Source organism: Corapipo altera, unplaced genomic scaffold, assembly GCF_003945725.1.
Source record: "Corapipo altera isolate COAL_440 unplaced genomic scaffold, ASM394572v1 61411, whole genome shotgun sequence".
In the NCBI taxonomy this organism is placed as follows: Eukaryota; Metazoa; Chordata; class Aves; order Passeriformes; family Pipridae; genus Corapipo; species Corapipo altera.
This window is the reverse complement of record NW_020884875.1, coordinates 26,927,209-26,949,636: the sequence shown is the minus strand read 5'-3', so window position 1 is coordinate 26,949,636 and position 22,428 is coordinate 26,927,209. Positions and strand designations below refer to the sequence as shown.

General features: G+C 37.6%; 1 protein-coding gene across 4 annotated transcripts in view; it reads left to right on the top strand.

The window, feature by feature from the left end:
* The window catches only part of FRMD3 (FERM domain containing 3), a 144,067-nt gene that overhangs the window by 77,823 nt on the left and 43,816 nt on the right, over window positions 1-22,428 (top strand). For 2 of the 4 annotated variants that reach the window (XM_027634540.1, XM_027634541.1), the window contains exons 3-4: window positions 8,687-8,729; window positions 17,696-17,774. In XM_027634540.1, the coding sequence (XP_027490341.1) occupies window positions 8,687-8,729; window positions 17,696-17,774 (122 nt within the window). Of the gene's footprint in view, window positions 1-8,686; window positions 8,730-12,764; window positions 12,775-17,695; window positions 17,775-22,428 lie in introns of those variants that run through there. The other 2 variants (XM_027634543.1, XM_027634542.1) reach the window with 2 other exon arrangements.

Genomic DNA, 22,428 nt, shown 5'->3' with positions numbered 1-22,428 from the left:
GCATTTTGACTTGGGATTGTTGAAATGTTTGACTGAGTTTGAGAATTTAAAAAATGGACTGTTTCAATATTTCAGATGCTTCAAATGAAATGTTTCAAAATTTCTGTTTAGAACATTCAGATGTAAAAAACCAGTAGATAATTGAGCTAATTGTCTTATATTGGAACAAAATTTTGAAATGTGGGAAAACACATTGGTTTTATAGGTTATTTCTCAAGTAAATTATAATGTATACACTCCTTTTTCCCCTCAGTCCCACTTTTGTAACAGTCCTTTCCTATTATGTAAGTAAATGTGCGTATATCTTTTGGGTGAACTTAAACTTTTAAAAATTTTCTATAGTTTTCCGTTTTCTATTCCAGACTAGAAAAGAAATCCTGGGAGACACAAAAGAAGGAGGCATGGGAGACACAAAAGAAGGCATAGCTTTTTTTGTATCTTTGGGTATATGGCAGAGTAATAATGACAGTGATATCAAATTATCTAGCAGTTAAAGACTCTAGGTTCTACATCATATCTGCTGTTTTATCTTTTTGCACCACATTTGGATGTTCCTTTAGGGAGACTGTGCCTTAGGATATATTCAAAATGTCAAGACTATCCTAGTAGTATGTAGTAAATTGCAGTATGCTATTTTATGTGTAATGATATTCCACTGGGAACAGAGGAGTTCCTAATGTTCATATATTAACTGTTGATTTTTTCACATGAATTTCTGAGAAAACTAAGTATTTGGGATCACATTGCCTTTCTCCCTGACTCAGCTGTAGTAACTTTTTAAGCCAGTTTTGGTCAGTTTTAACTAGGGAAGTGATCATCCCCCTGTATGCAGCATTGATGAGGCCAAACTTCTAGTGCTGTGTTCACTTTTGGGTCCCTCACTTTAAAAAGGACATTGGGGTACTGGAGTGTGTTCAGCAAAGTGCAACAAGGCTCATGAAAGGTCTTAAAAACATGTCTTGTGAGGAACACGTGAGGGAGCTGGGTTCGTTTAGTCTCAAGAAGAGGAGGCTCAGGGGGACCTCATCGCTTTCTACAACTACATGGAAGGACATGGCAGTGAGGCAGGGGCCGGTCTCTTCTACCGTGTCTGCAGTGAGAGGACAAGAGGAAATAGATTTAACCTGAGACAGGGAAGATTCAGATTAGATATTAGGAAAAATTTGTTCACTCTTAAGGTGGTCAGGTGTTGGAATAGGTTGTCCGGGGAGGTGGTGGAGTCACCATTCCTGGAGATGTTCAAGAGGCTTCTGGCCCTGGGTGCAGTGGTTTAGCGGTGTAGGGGTTACAGTGGCAGTGCTGAGTGGACGACTGGACTGGATGATCTTAAAGGTCTCTTCTAACCTTAATGATCCTGTGATTCTATATAGTTCTCAAATGTTAGGTTCCTGTTTACAAGAAGGTAAACTGCAACATGGTGGTTAGAACCCTATTATTATTACGACTGTGGGAAATGCTGTAGGGCAAAGCCACTCCAGGAAATCTAGAAGTAGTTGAAACAGAGACACAATAAGAACACAGAAACCATCATTTAGAGCTTGCACTTTTTAGTAGTTTCAAACAGGAAACACAGGCGGAGGAGCTGTTACTGATTCTCCTACTCAAGGAACTACTTACTGGTATATTTTAATGTATTAGATATTATACTGGGGCCAATTACCACACTCTTACCCTTGAGGAAATGCAGCATGGTTTATTCTGTGCCGGATACCCTGGGTTGACTGAACATACTTTTTTTGGGTTTTTTTTGAACTGGTATGAGATGAGAATAGAATGATACAAATCATCTGTTCAGCATCTGTCACTAGAGCTGACACTTTGTTGAAGGAGGTCATTGGTATTGAGGGCAATGGAAGATTGAACTGAAGGAAGATATTAGTGTGGTGAAATATATTCTTTAAGTCCCTTCAGGAGGACACCTGTGCAGTGATTTAAAGTTGGAAATATGTATTTTCTTTTTTTTTACCCCCAGTGGGTTGGTCTGAACACATGCTTATGATTATGTTTTTGAGTGTGAAAGTATGAGTTGGTAGTTAGGCAGAAATACCTTGAAAGTACCCATAGGATAGCTTGGAAGTGTTATGAAAAGGCTTTGTAGGACCCTGAAGCAACTGTCTAAACTGTCTAAACTGTCTAAACCCTGAAGTCTAAACTGTCACTGTAGAAAGGTTTGAGACCTTAAGCATTAAGATGCTTTGTCATGTGGATGTGCTGCAGGGCTGTCTAGGAGCAGCACAGCAATGCAGTGGTTTTCTGCCTGGCAGTATGAAAACAAAGCTTCTGAATCAGTGAAACTGCTCTGTGAATACATTCTCTCTGTGCAGTTGATCTTGAATGGTGGCTCTGAGTACACGGGGATTTTCTGACTTCCCCAGAGCACAGAGCCTGGCATGGTGGATTGGTAGAAGATGACACTGTGCAGTATGAATTTGTCAATATGCCTGCCAGTTTCCCTCTAAAGAACTGTCAGAGATACAATTCTTGTTTTGCTCTCAGTCTTAAACGTGGTAAAAACCGCTGGGCAATTCTAAACAGAGAGAGCTTTTTTGTCAGATTGCATGTTTATTTCACTAGTAAGGCTGATGGGGAGACCCATTTGGATTCTAGAGTACATCACTTCCAATTTACCTAGGCAGAATATTTGTTTAATCTCATAACCTAAGTTGAGAATGGTGAAGGTTGGGAGAAAGACAAACCAGATAATTTGCAAGCTCAGCTTAATGAAATTATGTCTTTGTGTAATGAATCATAAGGCTCCATACCGCTACCTGAAGAGATCTGTCTGGAAGCTCTCTATTTTCTTTGAAGGGGTAGAGCAGAAGTATTATAGACTGAACAGTAGAGTGACTGAGCCACAGATAAATAAAAATTTTAGTTCTTCTCCATGCATATGAATCTTTCCTCCAGGACAGAGTTATCGAGGAAGTTACATGTGTTTGCATAAAGTCTTGCTGTGACACTGCTTGATGTGTGTAGTTCAGGTCATGCTGGTTCAGAAAAAATATAGTAGAACTAGAAAAGGAACCAAGAAGGCCATGAGAATTATGTCAAGTAGGAAAGGATTTAATACAAAAAGAGATGGATTAGATTTGAATGATACAGCTAGGAAAAGAGGTGAGTGAGAGAGAAGGAGTGAGAGCAAGAGAATAACCAAAAGTGAATGAGAAAGATATGATGCAAAATGCCTTGGAGGAAGTGATCAGGGAAAGAATGCCCTGTGATTCTTACAACAGAACTGAAGCACAAATAAACTAGAAAGCAATTGGTATTGAGAAACAGTTTTAAAATACCATACCCAGTCATAAAATTCATGGTAGCTCTCAAAAATATGAAAAAGTATTAAAAGTATTAAAATAGGAGTTTAGACAAATTGGTGAAAGTCTACAACGAGTTACAAAAAAATTGTAATAGAGGCTGGTGTAAAAGGCCCAGTGAGCACTATGGGAACTATTGGTCTTGTTCTTTTCCCAAATGTTTGCTTCAGTCCATTTTCAGGGACAAAGTGCTGAATTAAGTGGCAGCTTGCTTTTACCAGAGGAGTTGCATTCATGTACTAAACAAGAATTGGGCTGAAATGAATATTAGTGCAAAGTGAATATATATATTTATATACACTTAATTCAGCAGAAATGCTACTAACTGAAATATTTTGTGTGAAGATTAATAAACTTGTAAAATAAACCATTCTACAAGCTATTTTGATAAAAACAAAGATTTTTTCAGTTCACAATTAGGGTTCCTCTGAATATTTTAGTGTGGAAGGATTAACAGAGTGATAATTTGGAAATTTGTTTAATATATTCCAGTTCAGAATCATACAAATTATTCTGTTCTAATATATTCTACTATTTCTGAATCAGATTAATTTTTGTGATAGTGATGTACTAAGGATTGTTTGCTCCTGCTTAGCATACCACTAAATAGAGTCAGTGTCCTGATTTTGAGAGCAGTATAGAGGAGCAGCTCTGTTCCTACATCAGAACAACATTGATATTCTTGGTACAAAGGCTCTTAAAACCATGAAAAAATGGTATCAGGCTCAGCACATGAAGAAGGAGACATGCAGTGTGCCCTGGGTCATTTGGCATCTGTTGTGCCTGTATAGAGTGGGCATCCAATTAATTTCCCTCTCACAGCTTCCATCAGCTTTGGATACTGTTACTTTATTTTGTTTGTTCGTTTGTTTTTGTTTTTTCCCAGGCTGTAACCTGGTCCTTTAGCCTCACTACCTTGAGGCTAAAGAAAATTTATTTTAATTATGCTCTCCATTAAAGGAAGAGGTTAAGTATTAATTTTCAAGATTAATATAGGGTTGAAGTTTAAATAAAATTAATTTTATTTGGCTAAGTATTACTTGTCAAGGGAGATTTAAATATTCACAGTATTTGGCCACTTTTGACTGCCCCTTCATAACTGCTTCTCAGGGGACTAAATCAAAAAACCTCTTGGCTTGGAGGAGGGGAGACTTTGAGGGTGGTGAGACACTGACACAGGTTGCTCAGAGAAGTTGTGCGTGCCCTATCCCTGGAAATGTTCAAGGCCAGGTTGGATGGAGGTCTAAACCACCTGGTCTAGTGAAAGGTATCCCTGGCCATGGCATGGGGGTTGGAGATAGATGATGTTTAAGGTCCCTTCCAACTCAGGCCATTCTATGATTCTATGGCTGCATCCTCTTTCCTCACAATTTCTTATTCTTAATCCCTTTACCCTGTGCTCTACTGAGACCATGCTCAGTCCTCTCAGAGCTTCTCAATGAATGGCTTTGTTTGAAACAAATTGTTGGCTGAAGTTCCTTTACTAAAAGCACATCAGTTTTTGTGGAGTTAAACTGACTTTCCAGAATGGTGCTTTTACCCTTGCATGGTGTCCTTGTTCACCATGAGCATTTGATATGAAAGCTGATACCGCATCAGCTGCTCAGCATTTGTGGGTAAGCAAGAACACACCTGGCCTCACTAATGACCACTCAGTGCCACTTAAAGGCTGATTAGAGGTGAAGGCTCTATTTACAAAGTAAAGATAGCACCAATCTGAAACGCAGCATGCAATCGCAATGAAATCTTAGTCAGAAGGCAATTCTCAGCATATTTTACGATTCCAGCACCAAAAGTGATACCCAGAATAGTTATCTTACTCACCACTGGCACTTGAAGCACCAAGACTCATTAGGTATCTCATGACTGACCTTGAAGATCTCTGGGTATCTTTCTCTTTGCCTTCTGCTTCTGTGAGGACATCTGTCTTGATCACTGAGATACCCAGTCGCCACCCAAACCTCTTTTGGCAAAAAGATTAGAAATTAGTAGTGCTGAACATGAATGCTTGGTAATATGCGTTAGCTGGATTAGGATTCAAACTGTTCTTCCCCATTGGGCAACAACCATGTTGCTAACATGCTCTCAATGAAACAAGAGGCTCAGCCCCTGCTGAAATTATTTCTGATAATTGTTAAGTACTATCACATATAAAGCCAACCTCGTTTGAGATTGTAAGCCATCATCCAATTAAAGCAGCCTTTGTGGACTACAGTGTCAAATACATGAGGCAAAAAATGAAACTGTATAAAAATTTTGGAGGTTTTTTTCTCTCCCTAGTTTGCACATTTTACTGCTAGTAGAGGAATGACAGATTCTTGTATCTAGCTCCAATTTTACATCTGACTAGTTTTGTTTGTTTTATTTGTCTTATGAAGTGTTACTCTTACAATAAAGAGTGGAAAACACCTATGAACCGTTCTCACAAGGCGGAGTGGCATACAGTTTTAATGACATTTCTTTGCTGTTGAACATGTAAAATGCTTCTAAAATGTGTCCTGACAAGCAAACTCAAAATGTTTTTTTTTCCTTTCATCAGATATTTTTTTTTTTTTACTTTTTCAGAAAAATTGTTAAAAAAATATTGCTACATAAAAAAAGTATTTTGGAAAACCAGACACTTTTCAAGTTGAAGTTTCTGCAGAAACTCTTTGATTGATTTATGGGAACCTTAATCTAGTCCTAGCTATAACAGCTAATTAATCTTGGAATAAATATAGCCTCGACACTCTATAGCAGAGATAAGGCACAGGTATTAATTATTAATAGTCAGTGCTGTAAGGCTGGAAGATAAGTAAGTATTCAGGGGAAAATCTTTCCTAAAACTCTAACTGAAATATTCAAACAAATATAGGTGTGGCTATTTTCAGAAGCATTAGCTATGACTAGACATTTATCTTCCTGTGACAATCAGCGAGCATTAAGCACCGAATTGCTGTGTCTTTGAAAATCTCCACAAACTATAAAGTAACTGATCAGTTTTCTGGAAGATTCAGCTAAATTGTGTGCACATTTGCAATCCTTCACCAACAGAAGGTCACCACAGAAATCTGAGCTTCTTAAAAGTGCCTGTCAGTACCGTGACCTCCGCAAGCAAGTACACTGCTTAATTGTGCAGTGTTTTTCAAATCAGTTTTTAACCCTCGAAAGTCAGGTCTTAGTGAAACATGTTTGCTTTTGGACATGTTAGGTAAATCTGTGTTCCTGAGGATTTGGTGCACTGAATGGGGAATTTCATCCATGTCTCTGCTCTTTCATTTTTCATATCGTGATTTATGAGGGTTTCATATTTGCAAATTGACTTTTTTTACTTCTGACTTTTTAGAATAGGTAACTGACTTTTTCAAACAGCTCTAAATGCTGATCTGGTCTCTGCTTATATTTCAGATTGGTCTTTCAAAAAATATAATAAAATGGTGTTGTGCTTCTGCTATATGAAAATAGCGAATACCTCTAAACTCTCAGTTTCCTGGGAGCAGTACATCATGACTCAGTGTCTAATTGATTCTTTGCTGTCTGAATCTTCAACTAGGACTGCCATGAGCCTGGTGGAGGTGGAGCGTGTGCGTGAAGAGGTTAAGGAAAAAAGATTTTCATGTCTGTGTGTCTTGACTGGTTTCTTATCTGTTAGTTCATTCTGGATTATGTATCTATAAAGCAGTGCAGAGTGTATAGGATTTCTTAAATGAGATTGCCTTTACCTTTTTATGATCAACACTCACCACCCATTACTCAGAATGAAATATATCAATAATGTATATGTAAAATCTAAAAAAGGAATGAAATGAGCTAGATATTTCTAGTAGGTCAGTGAAACAGTCATTGCTGCCTCAATTCTGTTTCTCTCATCTTTTCTCCAAAAAAGAGAGATACTGGGAAAAGGAAATAGGTAAAGAAATGGTATAGGATGGGATTTTTGTTGTGGTTGCTGTTGGGAGTTTGGGGTTGTTGGTTTTTTTTGTGGTGTTTGTCTTCTAAATACTGGGGTTCCATATCAGTCTCTCAGTGATAAGTGAGCTTCAAACAGAAGTATGTTTCAGTGCTTATCTCCAGTACTTCCGTAAACTTTATGCAAGTTTTTAAGCAATCGTATAAACTGCAGAGATTTGAAAATGTTCTTTCCAAGGTGTTTGTCTTATTGGTAGTTCTGTTTCAGAAAACTATTTTATAGTCATCCTGACTTTGACTGAACTCTTGAGATATCATAATTTAAAAAGTAATAATTTTCCAGCAGCTCCTCCAGCTCCTCCAAATATATACCCTTGGCCTTTCTTTGTAGAAGAATTACTATAAGTTATGAGGAAAAATGGTAGCTGATGTAGGATATTTTAAGTATTACTTATGTTTTAATAAATGGTAGGATTTCTTTTTGCAGTAAACCATAGGCTTTTAGAGCTAGAATGAAAGGGTTAAAAATGAAACCCCTTAGTGCAAGGCCTTCCAGTGTTGATTATGCTTATTAAAGCTGAATACTACACCTTTTGACCAGCTGCGTCTGCAGCACAGATTTCATTTTAACGTGGAGATTTTTTGCTTACAGGAAAAATCCTTGTACAAAAGCTATTGGCTGTGGTCAGAAGTGGCCCTTGAATATCAGCATGTTCTTTTGTCTATCAAAACATCCTCCTGAATGGTTCAGCTACTGTTAGCAAGGGATGTGCTAAGGTTCTTAGCTAGAATGTGAGCCTAGATTTTCATTACTGAAGAATCTGAGTTTATTTTCCAGGAGAATAAAAAAAACCCACACCAAACCCAACCAAACAAAAAAACCCCTTTTCCTGCCATCTCTCTTTTACTGGAAAGTTATGCACCTACTGGTAAGCACCCATATCTCTCTGTTGAGCACTGGCTGTCCATATTGTGAACATTTCCTGGAAAAATGCACTCTTTTTCCCTTCAGATTTTTAATTATTGCTAGAAGAGAACAATTACTTCTGTCCTGAGGGTTTTGACTGAGAATAAAGTACTTATACATGCTTTAGTTATGAGAACTGTAGAAGACAGCATTAATGAACAGATCCTGTTAAAGTTTCTGAATAGTCTATTCTGCTGTCCAATATGATCATTCTTCTAGAAAAAAATGACTTAAAGTGTAAGATTGACATGTCTGCTCCAAGCTTAGCACTAGAACCTGTCACCTTCAAATGCATCTTTGAAATATTTTTCTTATTTCTACATCAGCTACATCCATCTTATAGGCAGTGGTGACATCAAGTGTGCTTATACAATGCAATTCTTGTATAGAGGTGCTTTTCCCATTTATGTATGTCTCAGTGAAACAAAAATCCTATTTCTCATTTTTGGTAACAAACAAGGATATTTTTGTCTACTGCCATCAGTATTAACCTCTGCTCTCTGCTTTGCCTTTCCAGCACTGGCTTGAGCCTAACAAGTCCATCTTCAAGCAAATGAAATGTAAGTGTTTAGAGCTCAGGTTTTAAAAATGATTTTGAAATGTCCAAAGGTTTTCTTTTGCTTCCATGCAGTAATTTAGACTCTGTTTCATTTGTTTCTTGGTGCAAATAGGCCCTTCGTGTCCTATCCACAGTCCTAAAAACTCCGTGCTATCTTCATTTCACCATCTCAGTGTGCTGTGCTGCATATCAAAAGCTTTTCCTTACTGCTCAAGGCTAGAGCCAGAGGCCTGCAGGCATTGTGTGGAGTGGGAGATCTAGTGGGAAAACCTGTATATTCAGGCTTTTGTTTTCAGTCAGACACAATCAGCCACTGGGAGATGGCAATAAAAAATGGAGCGTAGCAATTTACTTCTGGGTCTTTTCCAGTTTTCCTTCTTCCTGCTGCCCCTTGCTTCCTGACAATGCAGAGAAAGGGTTTGAGATAATTTTTATAGTCCAGCAAACTCAAGTACTGTGAGCTAAGTGGTTAGCTCCTGCCACATGTAGGGGGAAAATTATGATCATTATTTTAAAAAGTGTCCTCAAAATAGGAATTTGTTATTTTAATTATCCTTTTTAAAGGTTACAGTCTAGTTTATCATTTCCATTAAACAGGACAACTGTGAAGACCTCTTCAGGAAACAGAACTACTTTGGTACTCAAAAGTTTATATCCAGCAGTAGAAGACAGTTTATTTGGCAATTCTGGAGATTTGACTTAGTTCCTGAGAAGTTTTGTCTTAGGTCTTATCTAACTATCTACTTAGTTTATTAAATGAAGGAGAATTTATTCACATATGCTTTGTATGCAGTTGTTTTCTGCTTTAAGCATATACACAAGGTGCCTTTTGTGTAGGAGATAATGTATTTACTTTAAAATGTGACGAGGCTTAAGATATTTTCCAATACACAAAAACAGTTAATGCTAGATGTTGGCTGGGATACTTAAAAAACCTCTTCCATTAACACAGCAGTAGTATATATTGCAACATGTGCATACATGTGTATATACCTATACACATATATACCTGGCATATTCAGTGTGAACTGGTGTTTAGCTAGCTGGAGTGTAATCCAATAAAAATTAAGTTCAAGAATGGCAAACAAAAAGTAGGTCATGCTCCTCAGCAATGCTAGAGAAGGAAAAAAAAGAGGAACTGTAATAACTAGAAGTTATCTTAATATCTTTCTTCCTTTCAGTGTGTATCAGAAGAAGAACAGTTTTCTGAATATATCATCTAAACTGCATTTGTATCACTACTTCCACCCAAGAAAGCATAAGAGCTTATTCTTCTTCTTGCATTTTGCATAGCAACATATTCAGGAGCTCTGCCAACAGATGCACTGAGAGTGTTTTGATTTATTCAAGGCAACTCTACCTGCATATAGATGTTGCCTAGATGTGAGAGATGATAGTCCAAGAATCCCATAGATGTAGTGATGTGATGGTCTAATCAGAGGACACATGTGGCTTTTGTGATAGAATCCTAATCAGAACTCTGAAAACTGAAAAATGAACGCATAGCAAAAAAAGCTAAATACAATGAAGCCAGCATGAGGTTATTTATCGTTATGAAAAGGTCTTAAGAAAGCAGAAGAGGAGAATGAGATGCTAACAGAGGAGTTCTGTTATCAGCCTTAGATTTAGGACACGGTATTAACTATGTGATTGGCAACTTCCGTTTAATACTATTGTAACTTAACTTTGTGTTTTGTCACAGATGAAGGACCTCAGTTGCTACAATAACCACTTAAGGAACAAAATAAAGATACATATATATATTTTATATACATGTGTAGAATCCATGTAGATTATGCATAAGTGTATCTTTTGCTCTCACAGGATGTTTTTGTAACCATTTGGAATCAGGAACTTTTTGATTACTTTTTCTAAAAATAGGCTATATTAATGTAGAACACAAAACAACTTCTAAAGGCACAAGGTTAAATTGTGTTTTATCTAAAAATATTCCGTTTACTATGAAAAGGTTTAGACTCAGAAGAAGAAATTACTGATATTCATTTGCAAAGTATCCCAGTTGCAGGTGACACAAGTGACGATTAGCAGCAGGTGGAAAGTGTAAAAACTGAAGCAATAAAGTGACTAGTTAATAAGTAGAACATACATTATGTACATACGACTTCTGGGAGAAATGGTAGCAGAAAGCTACTCATAGTGACTGTATTAAATGGATATTTCATTTTCTTTCTTTGCCAGTAAGGAATTCAGGAAGCAGTGAAATTATCTATTTTGTAAGAATAGACTTTTATTTCATCTGATTCAATAGTAGGATGTACTAATACTAATGATTCAAAAAGTTTTAAATTTGTTTGAATGTTTAGATTCACATAGGATTATGAAGTACTTGCATATATGCAGAAAAAAATTTGAAAATGCTCTGTCCTTTGGCTCAGCTACGTTTGTGCTGCACAGTAGCAAGGTTTTCAGTGTATTTTTTCATTTAGCTCACTATTGAAAAATATTCGGAGCAGAAAGGGATTGATTGGTAGTAGTGTTCTAATGCAAATTTTAGTAGGTACTAGATTTCATGGACCTCAGTACTACATGAATCATTCAGGCACAATCCCTCTATATAGTCAGGTTGTACAGAAATTACAATTTGGCAGCTATACATTTCTGTCAGTGAGATGGAATGTTGTATGTCTGAAGCTCTAAAGTTTCCACAGCTTCTTGTGTGGTGTACTACCATTTTAATTTCTTTAGCTTTGACAAAAATTGCTTTAAGTTCATATTAAGTAACACTGGGATATGATAGGAGGAGTCTTCCAAAATGTTTTATATTTTGCCTTATCACATATAAAACCATACTTAAATGTGTTCTGGCGCAACACAAAGAATGAAGGCGTGTTTTGTCTCCTCATCTACCTTTCCATTTTCCATTGTCACTGTAATGTTTGTGTCATAACCTGATGTGAAAAGTCTAGGTCTGTACCTCAGCCATTTTGTACCACTAACTTTGCCTGAGAGGGGAAAATTTAGTTTCTGAGAAATGTCCTGAACCACTGCCAATATTGTTTGTATTGGTTGAAGCCACTTGTTGACCTATAATCAGTAGCTGCAAGCACTGTGCTTCCAATAGTGTGTCAAAAAACTCTCCTGAAGAATGCTTAAGGTAGCTGCATTTTTGTGATTCTAGATTGTCTTGGTTTGAGCTGCCACACTACCCCCCCCGAGGGGCTGGAAGTGGTTGGTCCCAGGTGAGTTTCTGATGAGAAACCAGTCGGAGCTGTTTTTCACCCCTGTGAAATTAGGATATTACAACAGCTGTAAGGAAGTTGTTGGCAGAGAGAGAGAGAGAATGGAAGCCATGAGATGAGAGCAGAGAGGCCTGCGGGCCCCTTGAGGGGGGCCAGGCCCTCTCTCACCCCCTGTCTGGGCTGCAGGGAGCCCAGGACAGTATTGAAACTGAACCAGGTGCCTGTGGCCAAAAGGCTAGGGGGCTTTTCCCCCCCACGCTGCCCAGAAGAGGCGGTGGCATGGACTTGAGAGTCCAGCCAGGGGATTAGAGCTAGCCCCCGGCAGGCAGGCACGGCATTTGGAGCCGAGCCAGAGATGGGCCGAGGGGTGGTCCGGAGCCGGAGAAGCAGCTGTGATCGTGCAGAGCTGGAAGAACTCCAGGCAGAGGAGGGAGACCGAAGCAGTCTTGCTGCTACCTTCTGCCCCCCCATAATGGCAGGAGAGGTAGCGACCTTGAGCTGCGACTGAGCAATGAGAGATGGGCTGAGGGGCTTGGAGGAGGCCCTACGTGAGGTTTGGGCAGGGGCAGTCGAAAACTGAAGGAGGAATGTGGGGGGAGGAATGCCTCCCCGTGACATGTGGAAGCTGAGCAGCTGCAGCAGCTGAGACAGAGAGAAGCCAAACTAAGCAAACCTTTTCTGCATAAGGACTTTTGGTGAAAACTATGGGGGTTAAAGACTGAGCAAGACCCAGAAATCCTGCAATATAGAGAGGAAAGAATGAACATCTTACTCTCTGGGAGGAACCTTCACAAACGAGGGAGAAAGGACTCAAAGCTGACTCCCTGTAATCATGATGGAGACGTGGTAAAGTAAATGTTCCTTTGCAGTCCGGGAGGAGACCTCAGCAGAAGTTGAGGAGCTGGTGGGGGTGCAAAAGACCCCTTCCCTGATACCCCAATGGGACAGAGACTTTAACTATTGTCCTGGAGGGTTTTTCTTCTGAACTGATGTGGGAGGACCCCCAAGGGTGGTAGAGATTGCATTAATACTGTGTATTTATTTGCTTTTTAGTTTCTATAGTATTTATTGTGTTAGTAATAAATTTTAATATAGTTCCCCCATGCTGAGTTGTGCCTGTCTGAAAACTTCTCTTCTATGTTGAGGCAAATTGTGAGGGGAGTTTGGAGATTGGATTTTTGGAGTCAAACCTCCACATAGATAAAGAAATTTTCACATAAATTTTTCTGTTCTTTTGCATGTTTTTGTATATACTGTTGTTCTCTCCCAGATGCTGACAGTAAATCTCTGTTTTTGACCATCTTACATTTTTTAATACTTATTTTCTGTCTAGGAATGTTATGGTGTAAAACCTGAGTCACATCAGCACTAATGTTTAAGTAAAGAACAGAGTTTTACCATGGACTTTCCTTCTTGCTGTTTTTTGATTAATTTCAAAGGTTATTCTGTATAGTAAGTATACAGCTATCCTATAACCTGCTTTGTGCTATATATCCAGCTATGAGTTTTGTTCTTGATGACAGTGGAACACGATAGTTTCTGTTGGTCTGATGTACAGTTCAAAATTTCCATGTTTTTTTTGCTGCCTTGCATAACTGAAAGAGGGTAGATAATATATTAGGAAGAAATTCTTTACTGTGAGGGTGGTGAGGTGCTGGAATAGGTTGCTCAGAGAGATGGTGGGTGCCCCATCCCTGGAGGTGGTCAAGACCAGATTGGAACCTAGTGTAGTGGAAGTCATTCCTGTCCATGGCAGGAGGGTTGGAACTAGATGATCTTTAAGGTCTCTTCCAACCCAAACCATTCTATGATTCTGTGATCCTAATGAGTAATGCGAAAAGGATGTTCTCCTGTGTCAGGTCATTGGAATTTTTCAAGATGATTTACTTAATCTCTAATGCTGTCCTAAAATGTGAAAGCAGGTGGAATGAATGGGCATCTCACTACAAATCTAAAATAGGGTTTAGTCAAATATGAGATTCATAAATACATGCAAAATGAGAACAGGAAGTTTTGTGTTATTCTTCATACACTAATCTGAATGCTGTGTATTCTTTACCTATGATCCTTATGAAGATTTAATAACACATTTTAAAGCATTATTATAAATGGCTGACAAAAATCCACTCTTACCTTGTGTTGACCTGTAACTAATTAAGTGCAATGTGGGAGACCCCATAATTTGAGATTTATGATAGATCAGGTATCTCTTATGCATAAAAACATGAGTAATATTCAGTCTGCTTTAAACATGCTCAGCAAGTGGTATGGATAAACATTTGGTGAGGGAAGAGGTACGTGATAAAAACGGCATATGTCTTAGGGTTCCTCAGAGATCCTTCTGCAACATTAGTGAGAACGTAGACTGTTTGGCTGTAATTTTTGCTTGCTTGCTTTTTTAAATTTCATTAACCTTTAGTAGGGTACTATAGTTCAGAGAATATGTAACATCAAGGAGAAATGCAGGAAGTTTTCTGCAATGTTGCAATCTCAGAGATCTAAAACACAGCCTCATACTAGCCACTGTGAAGAAAATTAACTTTGCCCCAGCCAAAACCAGCACACATAAATATTTTTTCTTGTTTCAGATTCTTTCTATGAAAAGAGTTGTAATATGAATATGTAGTTTTTCTTGTGGGCTTTGCTTAAAAATGAGTGCAAGTGAAACTCAATCTCTTACTGAGGGCTGCCAAGGGAGGCAGCTCTCATATCTCTCTTTGTTCTGGTCAGGATGTCACAGGTTTGGATTTAATTTAGGGAGTTCCTTACTGTTTCATGTACATTGAATACTTCGTCTTAGTTAAACACAACTGAAATAAACTTTAAAAATGTACAATCGGTTGCCTGGAAATCTTCTACACTGTGTGTGTAGTTCCTTCATAAGTGTCTAGATCATGACTGGTTTTAGCATTTAATTTCATTGAAATGATTTTATTTGTTCTTTTGCCTTCACCTCTTATGTGCTGTTATCACATAAACTGGCAAATTAATAGCTCTATTGCAATGGAGTTTGCTATCAGCATTATTCTCCACGCTCAAATCCTTTGAAATTATTGTAATTGTGAATCTGTTTTAGTGAGAAAAGAAACTGTGATGGTAGGAAATTCTGACACAGCCTTGGGCATTTCACTATACCAGCTGCTCCTTATCTGACAGATAAAGGACCCCTCTGAAAGAAAAGGCTTATAAGAAATCGCTATTATAAAACTGATTTATATGCACACTAGTTTTGTGTTGATGAAATGTGCTTCTGTTAACTGAGTTCTGTTTTGGGAAAGTTTGTTGTTATTGTTTCCACTTTAATGTGTAAGTCGTAGAAAGTAATTTTCAAGGAATTGAGAAATTATCTTGCTTGACAATCTCAGCTCTTGAGCTGATAAAATTCAATGCCTATCTTGGTTTCCACTCTGAGAACAAAGTAAATGAGAGAACATGAAGTTCTTGTGTGTGTTTCTCCAGTGTGGTAAAATCTGTAAGACAAAGGTTTGCTAAATATTTACATAAATGTGTCTTTGGAAGAACATTAAGCTTATGATCCATTTTAAAAATAAGATGGAAAGAACAAGTGTACAGCTTTGAGGGTTCCCTCCTTCCCCATTCATGTGTTCATTGTGGCTGTTTTCCTAACTGCGGAAAAGGAACAGAAAAAGAGGATCCTGGTTCCTTCTGTAATTACGGGGCACCTTCTTATTTCCAGACATGAATTGGATGGAGGTGATCATATGCTTTTTAACACTTCAAATTCCAGACTTGGTTTGTTCCATTCTTGCAGATTCTCAGAGAGGACCTCTGCTTAGTGGGCTGCAGCAGCCTTGTATTGTATTGCTTGCTGCACTTCTGAGGAGAAATGTTGTTAGAGAAGCTCAATTCTAGGAAAAGATGTGGAAAATAGGCTTTAAACTGCCTTTGCAAATCTCCTGCATATTCTATGCATTGATGTATGCATACTGTTCTTCTACTACAAGTAAAACATTTCTTACTCTAACCTTTCCTATGAAGGTGGGCTATCTCTATAGTGCAGAGTATGCCATCCCTTCCTCCCTGATACTCTTTGTGTATGGGGCAGCTGTTATTTTTATACAGTTGTTGCATACTGCCAGAGTGTGGCTTTTCTAACATAACTAAATATTTCCTTTCTTTCTTTCTTTTTACCATAGTCAAATTTTCAGTTGTTTCCTTGACATCCAAAAATTTGGGTAAAATTCAGTACGTTTTAGGATCTTGCTGTAGGCTCGTATTTGCTAAGGCCCTGCAGAGCCATGCATTAGCTGTTCAATCAAGCAGAAATAATTTCAAACACAAACTAATTCTTAATCTGCCAGGACATTTAGGAGTCCCTTTTTTGCTGAGGAAGAACTCTTGTTTATTTAGTTCAGATCATCTCTTCTATAATGTTTTGTAAGTGGAAGGGTTTTTATCCCTTGCTTTGTTTTAAGGAGGTTATTGAGAAGAGATAGAACCATTTAAGATTACTTCAGTTATCTTTTGCTTTCTCCAGGCAACATGACTCCTTAGTGACCTTCTGGGTGGTTACTTTCCTTTCTGGAACATTGAATTCAGTTTACCTTCTAGTTTGCCATTACAGGGCAGGGAAGGCATAACTGTACTCTCTTTTTCAGTCTATTTCCAGTCACTGCAAGACAACTCTGCAGTTGCAAAACCCAGAGAAAGCAGTCCGAGCATTTCTAGCCTTCAGAGGCCTTGTCCAGATTTAATTAGTGTGAAAGTTCAAACCATTTCTAAAGAGCAATTAAGGGTTGTTTTCCTATCTTCATTTCCTCTTAATTTATATTTATTATTGTTTCCTTGCTTTCTTTTTTTCCTATATTTTTCATCTTTTTATCTACATTCCTCTTGTGTCTTAAATGAGTAGTTATTTAAACAAGGAAAAAATGTGAAATCAGCAGTTTTGTTTGAGGCTGACATACTTAGAATAAGTACAATGTGAAGTCTTGAAAGATGAAAATATACCCTCTTCCTCAAAAAAACAGTTGAGCCTTCCAAAAGATACCAGCCATAACAACAGATGTAATGCATTTTTATTTTCTGTTGCTGTTGGACATCACATGAAACTGTATGATACACAGAGATGTGTTTCTGGAACACTGCAGCATATATGTAAATACTGCAGTCAGAGTAGCTTGAAGAATATCTTGATTATGAACTCATTTACACATGCAGTTTATACAAACCAGTGAACTAGTAAACTAAAGGAGTTGGTATAGTAAAGTGTTCTGGTAGCTTAGTGATTATTGTTATAGTTTACAATAAATAAAAATTATTCTCTCTTTGACCTGCTGTTGTCCTTCATTTTCTCTGTAATTTTGTTTGTCCTTTTCTTCTGCCTTCCCTTCTTTTTGTCCTGTAAAAGCACCATCTCTTCAAGGTTTTGGACAGTTAAAATTGAGTAGAGTACATTGTGTACATTGAGTATATGTTAAGACTAAAGACTTTTAAAACTAGATAGGATATTATAGGCCTTCACTTATCTGTGAATTAAAGTGCCTGAGGGGCCCCTTCCCCTTCATTAACTAAATCTTTTAACTTCAATCTTTTTAGTATTATCATTGCTTACTGTTTATCATTTGCCAAAAGAACCCATCCCAAAATAGAGCATATATAATATTTACTGCTTTTGTTTGAATCTCTGCCTCAGCTAACCATTACACTGGCTACTTTTTAAGACTCTTGGAAGTCACTTCTTCAGAGTGGCTGAGGCAGTGTTTGATTGCTACTGTTCTCATTGCTTTTCTTTATAATGTTTCAGCTCATCCACCATATACCATGTGCTTTAGAGTGAAGTTTTACCCACATGAACCATTGAAGATTAAAGAAGAACTCACCAGGTATTTTTTGTTTGTTTGTTTGTGCATTTAATGTACATTGTTAACAAGTTCAAAATATGGTGTTGCTCTGGGCATTTTTCAAGAAAGGTATGTGGGGGGAAAACGTAGGAAGGTAGCAGCTCTTTTGATCTCTGCACCAGCTATGCAGGACTGTATGCATGCTTTACCACGTTGTTAGCAGGCCACAGACCTGCCTGCTGCAGAAGAATGGAGTGCTCTCAGCACTTGTTGCTTTGAGTTCTTCATTGATGTTTTCCCCAAGCACTAAAAATTCTTATGCCAAGTCACTCCATAAATATGGGTGATTCCATTGTCACTGCTCTCTTACTGCAGTTTTGGGAACAGCTTGCATTCTGTGGAATGGTAAGATAATAGTTTGTATAGAACAGCTGGAACATGCCATTCATATTATAGCTGTTTATCTTGGATGAAATACTGAAACCGTTCAGCTGAGTGATCATGTTGTAAACCAGGAAGTCAATGGATTTTCATTATTTGTTACTGTTTGTCCTTGGATGAACATTTTACTTTTTATGAGTCAGATTATAAACTTTTATCAACCTTTCTCATTCAAGAGCCTTAATAATTGATTTTTTAAAAACTACTTGGATACCCTCCTAGGAGAAGTTTTATTGAAATGCAAAGCACCTAGAATTGACTCACTGAAGTGTGTGTTGTGCTGTCAGTATGTTTTAGTCTTTGCTGGAATGTTTCAAATGAATTTTTAAAGTCAAATTGCTATATGAAAAATGGGTTACAATCTTTCATTAAAACTAATATGATTAACACCTTGAAAAGGAGAAATAATTTGACACATCATTAGTATGACACATCATTGATATGACACATTTTTGTATCTGATTTGCTTGATAGTTTCCCAGTCTTGCTATTTGGGAAGCTTTGCTTTGTCTCTGCTCGTGTCTCTTACACAAAATACAGGAAATGCTCCTGAAATGAGCAAGTGAAACATAGTCATGTAATTCACCTCTGAGAATTTCCTTCATCACATAAAGCAGAGGGTCAGATTCAAGGTGATGCTCTCAATTGACTGGAGTTAATTTTTTTTCTTGAATTGCAATGATTGATGAAATTCAAGAAGGCAAAGGTTCGTTAGCATTTGACAGGACAGTCATGAAACCTTGATAGCTAGTTTGCTTTTTGATAGATTTTTGTTTTGCCTTTTTTTTTTAGCTCTGCTTTGTTCACTTGACAATCACATTTGTTGTGATGTGTGTTTAAGATGATTTGAAAATATATTAATAATATTGTCACCCTTTTGACTTAAAAGCCATATGTACTTCACAGCTGTATATACAATCAGCTGAGTCAGAGTAATAGTGCTTTGCATTTCTGTTAGTGTCTGTGCCTTTGCATGTCAGAGCTGCTCTCTTGTTTCTTCAGCTGGGTAGAAATCTCATGAGTGTCTGTAGTCCCCATTTAAATAAAGAAATTAGGATACAGTAACACATTCTGTCACATTGCCATACCATTCTTTGGTTCAGAATATTAACTAACTCTGTGGTTAATCCCTTGTGTGGATTATGGTCCATGCAGTCTTTGTAAAAACTTTATAGGAATACATCTTTAGTGAAGCACCTTAGAAACATCAGAGAGACTTACAGATGTTAAAAAGCAATAGTTTTCCTACTCTTTCTTTGAAATATCTGATGTAAAAAAATATCATCTATTCAGTACACGAAACTGTGTGTATGGGGTAAATGTTTTGATTTCTGTGAAACTAGTATAACATGGATAGAGCTACTACTTAGGATTTAGACATAACGTGCAGGAAGAAAATTGAGCACTTGTCACCTCAGATTACTGATGCTTTATTTCTGTTCTACCTTTAGTAGGTTGTGCTGGACTGTAATCCTTGAGTTCCTCAGTGGTTTAATAGGTGGAACTATTTTTGGAAAATGAAGATGGAGAATGAACTAGCTGAAGTTATCCCTCTGTCTATGATATTATAGAAAAAAACCCTGTAGGAGTCTTAAATTGTGTGTACACTACAAGTTCAGAGGCCAGACATGCCTTTGGGAATGGAGGGTGCCACATGCTTTCCTGTCACTGCATTTCATTTCAGTGCTAAGGATGCCTGTGAATCTTCGCCAGTCATGTTGTACCCTTCCAGGTGTTTTCTTTCATTTTCCCTTGTTTTAATTACCAACTGCTTCCAAAGCTATGCTTTTGAAATAAAATCAGTGCCTGCCTCTGGATGTTAAGGCACTATGAGATATTATGGCTAAAGAAAAAATTCTAAGGGCAAAATTTCTGCCTCTCACTATGGAAGGAGGTTCTGTATGGTCATTGGTCTCTGTTTTCCCTGGAGTCAACTGGTGTTAGGATGGTAATTCATGATTTAACTTCAGTGGCTGTGGGTATTGTTGTCTTGATCTCTATTGTTTCTCTAGTAACAGACTGCCTAAACCCCAATTTTTCAACAAAATTCATATTGTAATTGTTCTTCTCAGCTGATCTTAACTGGTGTCAACATCAATTTAGATCTGTCCTTATTTTTGGAAATACTGTTTCCACAGTGGGGCACTGAGGCCGCACATGTTAGAAACATGTTTGAGAAAGACTAAAGACACATTTTTTCTTTTTAATAGTTAAACTAATTAGGCAATTTTTCCAATGCCTTTTAAAAATTTTTAATGAGAAAATGAGAAGGATTTAACTTATTTTTCTTAAATGATTTTGCCTGTGAATGTGCACCAGTCTCAGCAGATTGCAACACAAACAGTGAATATGGATTTTTGAATGGTTTGTACAGTAGAGAGAGGTGTTCAGCTTTAGTGATACTCCTCTATGCCTCTATGTGGCTATCTCTGAGGGTTTGACTTCTCTTTCATGTATAGCATGTGGCAGATATCAGGTTTTCCTGAATGATACATCTGTGGCTTTCTAGATTTGATTGTCTAGCACTTACAGGTAATGTGAAGTCAGAACAAAATGCTTCAGTTTCAGAAAACAGCATTCAACTGTCTTCACTGAACATACCTGGTTAGAATAATAAACACTGATTTTTAATTAAGAAATAGCAACATGACACAAGGTCTTTAGATCTTCCTTGTTCCCTGCCACACTACCTGTAAAACGTAATTTCAGTTTCTTTTTTTGTTAAATCAGCATCTGCACTGTGGCCTGCTTCCTGACTGACAGGATTGGGGTAAAGGCCTTGAATATATACATTTTTGGTATTATTATTAATATCCTTTTCTCATAATTATCTGTTTTCAAATCTTTTTTTGTTAATTCCCACTGTTTTTTTCCAGAAAGCATGATAGCTTGATGGTGAGAGGAGGTCTTCTCTTGTTATGTGCATGGAACCATGTGCAGAAAAGTAGGATATTCTAGATTTCCCTGTGATTGTCAAGATTATACTACTGGCATGCTATGCAAAGATACAAAATTGCAATGAAGGAAGTTTTAACTGCAGAAGTCATTCAATCTACAGCATATATAACTGTATCTATAACATCCTGCTAGACTCTCTAGAAAGCACAGATATTTTTGTTCTGTGTTTCTCTTCATTATTCTTGATCAAAAGTAAGAGCCCTGCTGGGAAAGCCTGAGATGCTGTGTGTGAACAGAATGTGAATAGTCAAGGGAGTGTGAACAGATAAATTCAAAGACCAGTCATACTTGGGCACAGATTTTTACTATGTTAGTTATTTTCAGTGTTCTTGTTTAGGTAATATAAATCAGTGCTTGCTATTTCTTGTGTAATAAAGCATCCCAAGGCCTCATGTTTTCTTATTTCCAAATCCCTACATTATACTGTGCATGCATAATTAAAATGAGAGGATATAAAGTCATTTGAGGTCCCCAAGGAATGATCTAAAATGCTATAGATAATACTGTATCAGCAGTTACCCATGATCATTGAAAAAAAACCCCAGTTCTAGAAGAGGGCATGGGTGAGTAGCTAGTGGAATTAACCAAATATGGATTATTTCACTGCTATGTCACAATCTTTCCTCTGCCTTATGTAATTTCCTGATTTCACAGATTTCCCCCTAGCTCTAGTATTACAGGATTCAGTGAATGGCAATTCTGTGTTTGCCTTTCCCACTACCCTCAAGATTTCATAAGACTCACTCTTAGCTCCCTCTTAGTCACCATCTCTCCTTGAAAGGAAAGCTCTATCCTCTCACTCATTTTGGTTCTTCTCTGTTAATCAGCCTCAACTATGTCCTACTCAGGATTCGGAGACTAGAGCTCAATAAAGCATTTAAGATGTGATTACTGCAAGGCTTTAAATAGTGGCAAAAAGTTGAAAATCCCTCTACTATTTTCACAATGTCTTTCCTGATGATGCCTAACATTTTCTTGGCTTTGTTTTTGGCTGCAACTGCAGCCTTAGTTGATGAATTCAGAGGCTGTCTGTGATGACTCCAAGATCTATCTGTAACCTCTGTGTTTTATCAGTGGCTTTTCTAATTAATAAAATATCAAAATACTTCTCAAATATTATAAGTAGACAAGAAATATATTTTACAGAATATAATTATTTTTTCTGTCACGGAATCACAGAATCACAGAATCAATTAGGTTCGAATAGACCTCTGAGATCATTGAGTCCAGCCAATAATCGAACACCACCATATCAACTAGAACATGGCACTAAGTGCCACGTCCAGTCTTTCCTTAA